Source organism: Pestalotiopsis fici (assembly GCF_000516985.1).
Source record: "Pestalotiopsis fici W106-1 unplaced genomic scaffold PFICI_Scf_13, whole genome shotgun sequence".
NCBI classification, from domain to species: domain Eukaryota; kingdom Fungi; phylum Ascomycota; class Sordariomycetes; order Amphisphaeriales; family Sporocadaceae; genus Pestalotiopsis; species Pestalotiopsis fici.
This window is the reverse complement of record NW_006917103.1, coordinates 668,208-680,206: the sequence shown is the minus strand read 5'-3', so window position 1 is coordinate 680,206 and position 11,999 is coordinate 668,208. Positions and strand designations below refer to the sequence as shown.

Below are 11,999 nucleotides of genomic sequence, written 5' to 3'. Positions count from 1 at the left end.
AAGAAACCAGTATATAGGAAGTACAACAGGATACCTCGGCGTGCGGACGCTTCTCCGCAGACCATAAAGATGGCCATCTGCTTTGGGATTTAGCTGAACAAAGTGTGCTGTTACTTATCTAATGTTCTTCATGACCAATGGGTGATTAATTCCAACTAAAAAGAGACCCATCTTACTTTGACATAACCATGAATTTTGAACTTCCATCCGATCTCAAGGAGTATATCTCCAAACTTGATACCTTCATTAATACCACAATTCTGCCACTCCAACACAAGGATGACAATAATAGATTCTTTGATCACCGCCGAGAGCCGTCACGAACACAATGGGACAATGGTGGCCTCCCGACACACGATTGGGAGGTCCTTTTGACACAAGCGCGCAAGCTTGCTGACGAGGCAGGTTTCTACCGCTTCCCTATTCCCAAAAAGTATGGAGGCCTAGAGCACCCATCGGCAAACCTTTGGATGTGCGCTCTGCGATACCACATGGCATCACATCCCGTGTACGGAGGCGGCGTGAGTCTCGCCAATGACTTGCAAAACGAGCACAGTGTCATTGGCAATTTCCCGGATTTTCTGATGCTCTACCACTGGGGTAATGAGAAACAGAAGGATGAGCTGATCCCAGCCCGCCTGGCGGGAGAATTCCGAATGACATTTGGCTTGACGGAAATTCATCACGGAAGTGATGCGACACACATGGACACGCGAGCAAAAGCTACAAAGCTGGCCAATGGTGCTACCGGCTACAGTATTACGGGAAACAAGAAGTGGCAGACTGGCGCACATTCTGCCACTCACTTTCTCGTCTTTGCCCGGACTTCTGGCGAGAATGGTTCCCCCAAAGGAATTACCGCCTTCATCGTGCCCAGGGAGACACCGGGAGTCATCATCAAGTCGTACGAGTATACCTTGAACATGCCGACAGACCACGCCACAATCCTCTTCGACGACGTCCAGGTGCCTGCCTCGGCCGTGCTCGGCCCCCTCGACAACGGGCTCGCCATTGCCCAGACATTCACTCACGAGAACCGCATCCGCCAGGCCGCCAGCTCGTGCGGCGCGGCGCAGTTCTGCATCGACCGATCGGTAGCGTACGCGCGTGAGCGCATCGTCTTTGGCAAGCCGCTGTCGGCGAACCAAGCCATCCAGTGGCCCCTAGTCGAGCTCTCGACCCAGGCCGAGATGCTGCGGCTGCTTATCCTGCGCACGGCCAACGAAATGGACGACATTCAGCGGCGGTACAAGGGCAACGCCGCCATGCCGCCGTGGATCGCCATTGAGAAGCAGCTAGGCCACAAGATTAGCATGTGTAACTACTATGCCAACCGCCTGGCTACCCAAGCCGCCGACAATGCCATTCAGGTCCACGGCGGTAACGGCTACAGCAGACATCAGCCGTTTGAACATATTTGGCGGCATTTCCGTCGCTACCGTATCACCGAGGGCAGCGAAGAGGTGCAGATGCGCAAGGTCGCTGGATACCTTTTCGGATACAAAAGTACTGGTCTCAATGACAAGAAGGACAATAGCAAGTTGTAAGTTGTATAAGCATAAAGCTATCGCGCATGTTTGGGCCTCTATAGCCTACCCCGGCGAGTCGCTAGGTATTTTCAGGATACATGGATGATACTGTACGAGAAGTAAAACAGGAGACCAAATCAGAGGTTTCGAGAATGAGCACAAAAGGAAAAATTCATAATCAATCTGTCTTTAAGATGATCGTGGTTAATGCTGAAAATGATTAGCACTAGAGTGTTCAATGGTGAAGTACAAGAGTTTCAGTGCCTCCTTCCCCGTAATCGTAGGTACATACCTCTTGTACACCTTTTAGTGTTCATGTGGGCCGGCCCGCGAAACTTGAATGTGGCTCGTGCTCTCAAACGGCTTCGCACAGCCACACGGTACCTTTTGGGTGGTCCGGCAATCTAATCTATGCCAACTCTGGAGCTTCGCGGGTTCTGACGTAGCATTCTCGCGATTTTTTGTCCATGAGTCGAGCTTTCACAGCACGACTCGAGATTTTGCGACTATAGCCATGCGCAGCGCCAGGACGTTGGTCCGGAATGGGCAGCCGAAGCAATTGGCCGGCAGGACCAGCTACGTCTGCCGGCAATGTAGGGCAATTCAGATCAGCTCTGCGCCTACGACAGAATCACCGCGTCTTGGTGGGGATGCATTCGGCTCGCCGCTGAGCACGTACAAAGATGTCGCAGGTATGCATTATACAACCCAGATACACTCGGTTGAATACACGAATCTAACCATGGACATTCAGATGCACGATTCGAAGTGATAGGCACACCTTATTCCCTTCTTTCGGTCGACTTGTCCGCATCACAAAAGCTCTACACAAGACGAGGAACATTGGTGGCAGTTTCTGGCAAGGCACAAAACGTGAGAAATAACCGGTGGACAATCTGGGAGATGGGGTCGCTAACTTAAGGCTTGGCAGGCCCAATCGACATTGTCCCTTCTGTCGCCCTTCAGTCGCGCACTTACTGGTGTGCCATTCCTATACCAGCGCGTTACCTCGACGACTCCGTTACAAGCACTTATTGCTACGAAATCGCCGACGACAACCTTCTCAGTATTACACTTGGATGGAACCACAGACTGGGTGGTTGGCCAGCGATCAGCATTGCTGGCATGGACTGGCCACACCCTAACAGTTACTCCACGGATACGATACCGCCTGCCTTTGGCTCACTGGGGCTGCTCCGAACTCACCGGCCGCGGACTGGTCGCTCTCTCGGCGCCTGGTCATGTTCACCAGCTGACCTTGGCTGAAGGGGAGGAAATTGTGCTACATCCGTCCAACGTTGTGGCTTACACGATTACGCGCAACCCCCCTCTGCCATTCCGGTTCAAGAGCTCTGGTATTCGATTCCAGATCCCAGCCGTTTCGGCCTGGTTCGGCAACATCAAGTTCGTCCAGTCCATGCGTACAACCGAGTGGTACAAGTTCTTGAGCCGTGTTCTTCACAGCCTGCGTACGATGACGAGAAGGACCATTTGGGGCGACCGGCTCTTCCTGCAGTTTCAAGGACCTGCTACAATTCTCATGTCGAGCAGAGCAGCAAGAATCAGCGATGTCCTCACGAAAGACGAGGTCAATGAGATTGCCGGTGCTCCAGCTGGTGTCGTGGGCGAAGCAGTTGATCTAGCAACGAAGCCAAAGCCGAGCCCGGTAGCTCCAGTCAAGGCCGACGAGGTGCCCGTCAAGGACAGTATTGCTAGCGCGGGCCAGGATGGCAAGGCCCCATTTTCGGATGCGAAAAATGTCGAGGACTTTGAGAAGGTGAAGTCGTCGTAACCTCACAAGGGAATGAGTATAATCAATAAAACGGAGACACGTACAACGAGCGAGCCCACGCGGCAGTAGTAGTCTACTATGTACAACATTATCAATTACCATGTTTTGGAACCAAGCAAAATATCCCTCGGAGGATTCATTATATTATTTTGTTCTAACACTGCGATTTATAGATACTGTCATTTGGAGCAAAGTTGCCATCCAAAGACTATTGGTCTCGGCCCATTCGTCATCGTAGCACTCGGTTATTTCACAATAGACCATATCCGCAGTTGGCGCCATAACCAAAGACATTGCATAGGCAGTCCTCCTCCGAAATAGAACAACTGAACCAATTAGTGGCATGACTCTCCGGTTGGAAGATGCTGGAAACTCACAGAGATGCCTCCTCGCCAAACCAAATATGCCACGTCCATTCCAACAACCTTCCACTGCTGTAGCTTGAGAGCGAGGTACTAATCAGCCAGCTTCGCAAAGCCTGCCACCATTCTCGGCTCCTCGACTGCACCGCGACACGGCTGACGGCGAACTGAGCACAGCAAGGCGCCGCAATCTTGCTGGGAATGGATTCGGCTGGGTCCAAGAACTCGGACAGAAGCGAGCGCAGCTGGGCATCGCGCGTCACCAAGTGAATATCCGCGAGGCTCACTCCTTCATCCGCCACGGGCATGACATTCTCGCACCCGCCCATGCACCTCGGCGACACGTAGCCCCTCTCGAGCACGTACTCGGCGCGCAGCGAGCTGACCTCGAACACCGAGTCAAAGGCCTGGTGCCACGATTTGTGGTGCGAATGCCGGAAAAAGATGACGTCTGGCAGCTCGTCGTAGTGGTCAATAATATACGTCAGATAGGCCATGGCTTCGTTGCCCTTGTCTGCCGGCACTGACAACGCAGTCGATGACGACGGAGAGAAGCTGCCAATCTCATCCGTCACATAGTGGTAGATGGCCCAGTCCCGAGGAACTTGGGATAGCCATGCCGTGTCTTGCGAAGTCGCAATGCTGGATGCTATCACCAGCGCTTTTTGCAAAGACGGCGATGATGACTGATGTGGTGGAGGATTTGTATCGATTCCGCAATATAGTAATAACGAAATACAAAAAAAGACTGCCAGAAGCTGTAATGCGGTAGTCTTGAACTTGCCAGCACGCAGGCGGCTAGATTCTCTCAGCATCCTATTCAAAGATTTCGTACGGTAATGACTGGCTTTAGTATGTATGAAGAAGAAGAAGCGAATAACTTGGCAAGATGCGCCAAGGTAATGCCAAGATGGATAGAGAAGCGATCATTTTGAAGGGAATTCAGACGAAAAGTGATGGCTTCTGGTAGGGCTGAGACGCGAATTGTGTCAAGTCCACATCTGCGACGAGGGGTCCGAGGGAGCAGGAGGGCGTCCGTCGGTCTTGATGTTGGCCAGCGACAACTTTCCAATGACGAAATGGCAGGTCAAACATCGAGTATGAGCTGATGCAGATACTTTCATCTTGTTAATTCCATTTGAAGATTGTCAAGATGAGTTATTACATGAGGCTCGGATTTTGACAATATATGATTTCTGTATAAACCCTGCGTTATTGCTTCCCGGCTTATCGTGTCACCCAGAACGGAGTTTCCTTTCTGAGATGTGTACCATTGACTCACATTCAGGCTCAACTAATTCTAGTATCACTATATTAAAGCAATGTTTGGGTGATGCGCTTGCCTGCACATTATTGCGCCTTGCATTAGAGGTGGAAGGACGTGAATGGTGTTGGGCATCATGTTGTGCCAACAACGAGTATGGGGATGCCGAATTTTCATGATACGGCTCAGCTATGAGCCATCTTACTTATAAGCACGTATTGAACAGTCGGATAGATTTTTCTGTTTTTACAGATATGATTGGGAGTTATGGTTGCACTATCAGGCCTCGAGACATTCAGGGGGGGGCCAGAAATCCCCATAGCTCAGCCCAAAGAGGGGGCTATGTACGATATACAGCTGGGCGCTAGACGTGTAACACACCTGTAAGGGATGATAAAAGGTACACTGCCCAAAAGGCCATGCGTTCCATAGAGTCGGGGCACACTAAGAATGACAATCTGGTTTTTTTTTCGATAGGTTGTAGATGCAGTCAGGCGGGACCAATCAGAGCCGCTCTGGCAAGGTAGGCTGACTGGGTGGCTGACTTGCATAGCCCCCCATGGGCTGAACCTCGAGACCTGGTGAGTCAAGCTGATGAGGTTTATCAGATGGCAAAATCATGTGGAAAAACACTATACATCTCGTCAATATTCTCTTGGGTGTCAGAAGAAAGCATCAAGTATATATGTGTTTTCATTGCCCGACATGATCCTCAAGTATAGGCCTCGGATCCACAAGATTCTACGCATCCGCAAACAACGCCTAGTGACACCAGATTTCACCAGTCCTTTACCTGCAAAAATTGTAATGTCACAAAGCCAGGACTCGACGGCGACAATAATTGAGGAGGCAGCAGTCGTGCCCAAAGGGCCCGCATTGTGCAGTCTCGACAAGATTGGTGATCAGTACCTTCTCACACACGATGGCGTCGAGCGGACGTTTCGGGGTCTGATAGTCGCCACCAAGCTTGATGAAGTTCGAGAGAGAAATATTCGGAAATGGCTCTCACAGCAACAGGAAGTCCTGGACTCGCAACCATTATCTGTCAACCAGTGGCTAGAGGCAGTCCGGTCACGGTTCTCGCAAGAGCTAGAGTATCTTGTCCTCATGAACCTCATTGTGGGCATCTCATATATGCGCGAACGCGGACGGCATAGCACAGAGCCTGAGGACGTGGTCAGTCAGAATTTTATATGGCCACACATATACGCGGCCCTGGCCAACACAAAGTCCCTCTTCAAGCCTTCGCGAAGCTCGGCGGGCTTTATGTTTGTTCCATTATGCAGCCTGATAAAGGACGGAGCCATTGACGAGCTGTGGCGGCTACATGTGTGGCTGCCCGACGGCCACCGCGCCGATCCCGCCATTAGTGTTCACGGACACCATGCGTTTGGACAGTCGTGGATCCTCGCGGGCGAGGGGACCAACCACCGGTGGGCAGTCGACGCCGTGGATGACGACCATGCGGCCGAGGCGACGCACGCCGAGTACCGCGTCTCGTGGGACGACGGCAAGGGCTCGAGCCCGGGGTACAAGACGCACCAGGTCTCGTCGACGATAGTCAACACGTACAAGTACTTTCGGGCGACGCGCCTCGGCTCCGAGGAGACGGAGCGGCGCGGCATGACGTACAGCGTGTCCCAGGACGAGTGGCACAGCTCGACGGTGGCGCCCGAGATTGTCTTTGCCACGCTCTTCGTATTTGATGCGCACCGCGGCGCCAACAAGGACGCCGCCATTCTGGGGCCCAGGGACGGCGAGTCGTTTACGACATCGAAAGATCCCGAGGGCAATACCGCCGATGGTCTGGTGAGGACTGTCGAGTCGCTCCGTCGTTGGGAGGACTGCGTGGCGGCGTTCAGCAAGGAGCGTCTCGGGGAGGCGGCAGAGGATGAAGCAGACGAGAGCAAAGAGTGCACTGCCACGCCGAGTTCCTTTGATCAGGCCATGAGGTTATGCAAAGAAGAGCCCGACTTTCCGAATCGGGATTATTATGTAAAAAAGACTTTAGAAGCACGGGACTCGGTATCAAAGATTAGAAGGGGAGCCGGAGCTCAGACCTGAGTGGAATATGACAAGAGTCAAGACCGTTGACACAAAATGCCATGATTGATGCGTGACTCCACTAATAGACCGACTTTAAAAAGTAGATGTATAATGCTTGGTTCAACTACCACCAAGTCTTCATGTGATCACCACAGCTAGTGGGGACTTTTCTAGAATATTGTCTATTATCGAGTCTGTCCGCTCCGCCTTGCTCCTGTTCTCCTTTTTTGCTTATTGGAAAAAGCTCCAGTTTGTGGATGGCGAGGCAAGTACCATCTCGTGTTCAACCGCGTCCGTGAAAGGTCTCAAGACTCGAGACATCTTCTAATGATGGTTGAAGCGTACTTTGGTTGTAATTTCTACATGAGAAGAACCGCCTTCTTGGGCATAAAAGAACTATACTTTCTTGATGGTACTTTTTATGTTCGGCGATCTGCGGAATACACTACTCCATATGCCATTTTGAAAATATGCTTAGTCTTGTTTCAAACTAGAGGAGACTAAATAACAGTTCAGATGAAGGGATTAGTTCAAGCCCCCTTTTAAGCTTAGATGCAACTACGTTGGGTACTGGTAGATGATCTTGCCACTATGAGGAGATCTGTTCTGTTAATAGATTTTTGTCACTAGAGACATTTGACCCGACTTTTGACATCACTGCAGTCGTAAGTTCTCGTATGGTTGAACAAATATCCGTGACTGCGAAAAAAAAGACTCGCTCTATCTTGTGTGAGCAGTTTTGCCCCAGCTCGCTACGCCTAACCACGTGAGAAGAAGATCGTCAACCCTCTTCTCTACCCAGTATTCCTCATGAGATGCAGCAATACGAAGAGGCCAAAGACCCTTTTGTTTACTTTACCATAAAGCATGAACTTATGAAGTCATGGTTGGCTTGGACAAGGCAACTAGTCAAGGATGACGGTATGCAACGTACCGACGCTACCGTGGATATGATGATGATCGCAACCCTGCTTGCCGAGGAGCCTTTTAAGTCTAAAATTGACCCCTGGTTCAAAGCCGGGGAGTCCTAAATTACGTTATGTGCTCACCCGTCGCCTCAAGCCGGCGAAAGATCGGGACTCGATTAGTGGTATGCGGTAGACTTGTTAGGTTGCATGGTTACTTTGGTATGGAGCTGAAAAGAAGGCAGTGCTCAGCTGTGTGCTAAAAGAAGAAGTGAGGCGAAGAACTTGGAGAGAATAAAGGTGAATTAAACTTCACGGCTAAGGGGGTGTTTAGCGGAGTGCGTCTTTCAGGGAGCCATCATCCACCAACCCACTGCATTCTTGGCATTTTAGGCGAGGACAGTCCACTAATTGGCGCGGTTCCCATCTACCGGGGCGGAGAGCCCGGGGGTTGATTGGGGCTCATCCCAGCGGTCCCCCATTTCTTCTTCCACTGGCTCAACTGCTGGCACCAGCCTGCGCCCAACCGGCCCCTCGAAAAGCCTCGTATTCTATCGGAACGTCGCATTGTGGATATGGCGGCAGTACTGCATAGCGCCCGTGACATTATACGAGGAGGCCAAGCCAAGACAACGAACAACTTCCCTGGTGAGCCGATCGTCCGATGCCTGCGATGGTCTGTGACGTCGATTTCTGAATGGATTGGAGTAGATGACATCTGAATATATAAAGTCCAGGTAGGAACATGAGATGAACAGCTTTTGAAATATCCTCATCATCAACATCTTCAGAGCTCAACACCTCAAAACCAAAACTCCAAAACAACTCTATCAAAACTACCTCAAAAGTTTTAATACTTAATACCACCATCAAAATGTACGCCAAGGCTCTTTCTCTCCTCAGCATCGCCGGCCTCTCGGCCGCATCTCCTCTGGCCGCCAGACAGTCCACCATTGTCGATGGCACACCCTTTGGCCTGATGGCTCTCCGCTCCGCCAGCGAGGTTCACTTTGCTCAGTTTGACGCCGCTCTGAGCTCCATCTTCCTCAACCTGCCCGCCCAGAACGCTTCGTGCGACAATGGCGCCGCCGACTCGGCCACTTTCTACCTCAACGAGGGCGGCCTGTACCTGTACGCCGAGAGCGCCACGCCCCAGCAGGCCTTTGTCGACCGCTCGGGAATGGGCCAGGGCAAGTTTGGCTACACCACGGGCGCCCAGCCCGTCGTCCGCAACGGCGAGCGCGTCAACTTTACCCTCGACGCCACCGGCGACCTCACCTTCAACGGCGCCGGCTTCCTCGCCTGCCCCAACAGCATTGACGGTGCCTGGAGCGTCTGGGTCGACGCCGGTGTCTCGGAGCCCGCCGGCAACTCGGGCTGCCTGGGCATCTCGGTCCGCGCCGTCGAGGTCACCGAGCCCAACGGCTGCAGCTACACCCAGTAAATGGTGTCAAGGCTGGTGCATAGCGAATAGGGGATGCACTGCATGATTGCATAGTATATATTTTGTCTAACCTGTACATATTTAAAAATATCTAATAGACACATAATGCATACATGAATGAATCAAGTCTTTCCTTGCTCTTGTGAAATGATCAAAGCACCTTAGTTACTCAAAAATAGTCAAAGTTGTACAAGATGCAGTCTGATTCATAATTATTGTACTACGTCGAAAGCATGAAACTGTAATAACTATAGCTGGTACCTAAAGTACGGGTTGGCCTTGTCTGTTAGATCCTGGAAAGCCAATTTCGCCTTTTCAATCTCGTTGTCCTCATGACCTGCTTCCTTCTTACGATTCTCCATTCGTAGCACAAAATAAAGAGCAATGGATGACACTATAGTAATGCAGTAGCTAATTATTGAGAATGATTAGTTTACATATCTCAAGGAGAATACGTCGAAGAAGTGAATCAGCTTACCAAATGATGAGACCTAGCCACAGTTCTGGATAATGAGCAGCCTTTGTCTGAGATTTGATCAATTGTGGACCAATGATATTTCCTAGTCATCGGTTAGTCGTGTTTATGAGTTGAAAAAAAAAAAGAGCCGAAATCCTGCTTACCAACACAATATGCGACAAAAATGGTTGCCGAGGTAAAGCTCTTCTTTGTGTGGCCAGCGACATTGGACATGCCAATGGTAATGATCAAGCTCACGACTGCACCAAATGTGCCAGTGATGGAGTATCCGACAACTGGGGCGGCAGCGTGGTAGGTCCATTCACTTTTCCAGATTAATGCACAGCCCGCAATAACAGGCAAACAGCAAACGATGAGCATGATGATGCGAATGTTCTGGAACCGCGATCCGAGCCATCCGGTCAACAAGATTGTGATCAGACAGAGGCCACCAAGCGGAAATTGAAAGACGATGGACTGTAGCGTATTCCATCCAAAGGTCTATTTTGGAGTTAGTCTCATGAAAGCCGCTCGATATCAAATTTGAAATAACTACTCACCGAGACGATCAATGGCCCAAAACCGGATACAGCACCATTCACGGTGTATGCAGAAGCCATCATGATAAATATGAGCCATATTTTCACGTCAAGCAGAGCTTCTTTGAGTTGCACTCCCTTGAACTGGGAGCAGCGTATACCGGTTTGCCCCAATCTCAGCCTCTCCACAGCAGCAAACTTTTCATCCTCGGACAGGAACCAGGCAGTAACGGGCGAGCTGGGGATGGCGAAGCAGAAGAGACCAAATAAAAAGGTCAAGGATCCGGCGAGCAGATAGATGTACTGCCATCGTTGGAGCCCGCCACCAGTGATTTGGGCAAAGCCATAGTTGAGGGCTCCGCCGATAATGGTCCACCATCCAGTTGAGGAGAACCACCAGCTCTGCCGCAGGGACTGCTCCTGCTGCGTATAGTAACCCGAGATGATGGTCATGAAGCCAGTGGGGATGACACTTTCAATAAAGCCGAGAAAGAAGCGCTGGGCGTAGAGACCCTGCCAGGTCGTCACGGCCGCGGTCAGCAGACACACGAGGGCCCAGGTACAGACAACAGCTCCCAAAGTCCTGCCGGTTTCAAAGCGCTGCAGTGCATAGGACATGGGATATAAGCCGGCCAGCATGCCAAAGTAAAATAGCGAGGTGGCCCATGACAGACGGGAAGTGTCTGTGACTGAGGGATTGCTGGGGCTCGGGACGCTCAACTTCAAATCTGTCGTCATGCCAAACAGTGCAGCCGAACCCAATATGGCCTGTGAATACATGTGTCAGTCTGTGGAGCCACATGTGCCAGATGAGGAATATGAACCTTATCATAGTATACAAGGCCGTACTAGGAATAGCATTTGTTAGCTACATGCATATTTTGAGAATATTTGCAGGGGAACTTACGCCAATTGTCATGGCCGGGATCAGGAACCAGTCAATCTTTCTGACTGCATGAGCAGCCACGGCCGGGTCGATGGCATGGCTCTTCTCGCCAACCATTTCGATGGCGACATCCTTTGCGGCGGTTGGACCAGCCTCGACCGACTGCGCAGCGCGATCCTGTTCCATTCTCGCAGTCAAGCTCGCCGTCTTTCTGAGCCGCTACAGTACAGGTCCAACCGAGATGCTGTTTAGTTGAAAATGGAAGTGGTCGAGCGATGTAAAGTCTCGTTGCGCGATATTATTTTTTGTCTTCAACACCACAAAAAGGCCACAAATGGCCGACCTGCGGACTACCTATTCTGTCGTGGAAATGACTAAAAAGGCCTTTTTTCGCTCTCTTTTTACGTTTTCAGCACGCTACGAGGGCACTAAACCGCTCTCTCTCTCTCCAATTGTAGTGGATAGCGTGCTGCTGGACATAGCGCCATCCCCACCTTTCTCAGGAACCATGAACAAACACTGCAAAAGGGAGTTCTTGCGGAGGAATATATGGTAGGTACAGAGATCAAGCTATATAGTCCAGTACACATATCAAACAGACTATACCCATCACATTTATGGCAGAGAAATAACGGTTCCATCTCAACTTGTACCTTGCCATATCCAGTCCCATTCGGCTGGTCGCGCCAAAGCAAAACTGTTGGGGCCGACGATCGACGGACACTACTACACTAAGCCCTGCGCCATTGCTCCCAGATATGCGGACCGGAATGCA

The 11,999-nt window shown here is 51.0% G+C and overlaps 6 protein-coding genes across 6 annotated transcripts; 4 read left to right on the top strand and 2 right to left on the bottom strand.

Annotated features, from left to right (window-relative positions):
* Positions 1–188: 188 nt before the first annotated feature.
* Positions 189–1,547, top strand: PFICI_14627 (uncharacterized protein; the record flags this gene model as incomplete). The annotated part of the gene is made up of 1 exon (XM_007843208.1): positions 189–1,547. The coding sequence occupies one exon, from the start codon at positions 189–191 to the stop codon at positions 1,545–1,547; it is 1,359 nt and encodes a 452-aa protein (XP_007841399.1).
* A 496-nt stretch (positions 1,548–2,043) lies between these two features.
* On the top strand, positions 2,044–3,321 carry PFICI_14626 (Altered inheritance of mitochondria protein 24; the record flags this gene model as incomplete). The annotated part of the gene is made up of 3 exons (XM_007843207.1): positions 2,044–2,221; positions 2,284–2,402; positions 2,461–3,321. The coding sequence occupies 3 exons, from the start codon at positions 2,044–2,046 to the stop codon at positions 3,319–3,321; spliced, it is 1,158 nt and encodes a 385-aa protein (XP_007841398.1).
* A 373-nt stretch (positions 3,322–3,694) lies between these two features.
* On the bottom strand, positions 3,695–4,498 carry PFICI_14625 (uncharacterized protein; the record flags this gene model as incomplete). The annotated part of the gene is made up of 1 exon (XM_007843206.1): positions 3,695–4,498. The coding sequence occupies one exon, from the start codon at positions 4,496–4,498 to the stop codon at positions 3,695–3,697; it is 804 nt and encodes a 267-aa protein (XP_007841397.1).
* A 1,154-nt stretch (positions 4,499–5,652) lies between these two features.
* PFICI_14624 (uncharacterized protein) lies at positions 5,653–7,011 on the top strand (the record flags this gene model as incomplete). The annotated part of the gene is made up of 1 exon (XM_007843205.1): positions 5,653–7,011. One exon carries the CDS (start codon positions 5,653–5,655, stop codon positions 7,009–7,011), a length of 1,359 nt encoding a protein of 452 aa, XP_007841396.1.
* A 1,761-nt stretch (positions 7,012–8,772) lies between these two features.
* On the top strand, positions 8,773–9,342 carry PFICI_14623 (uncharacterized protein; the record flags this gene model as incomplete). The annotated part of the gene is made up of 1 exon (XM_007843204.1): positions 8,773–9,342. The coding sequence occupies one exon, from the start codon at positions 8,773–8,775 to the stop codon at positions 9,340–9,342; it is 570 nt and encodes a 189-aa protein (XP_007841395.1).
* Positions 9,343–9,590: 248 nt separating this feature from the next.
* Positions 9,591–11,410, bottom strand: PFICI_14622 (uncharacterized protein; the record flags this gene model as incomplete). The annotated part of the gene is made up of 6 exons (XM_007843203.1): positions 9,591–9,753; positions 9,821–9,902; positions 9,964–10,300; positions 10,360–11,106; positions 11,163–11,186; positions 11,246–11,410. The coding sequence occupies 6 exons, from the start codon at positions 11,408–11,410 to the stop codon at positions 9,591–9,593; spliced, it is 1,518 nt and encodes a 505-aa protein (XP_007841394.1).
* Between the last annotated feature and the right edge of the window lie 589 nt (positions 11,411–11,999).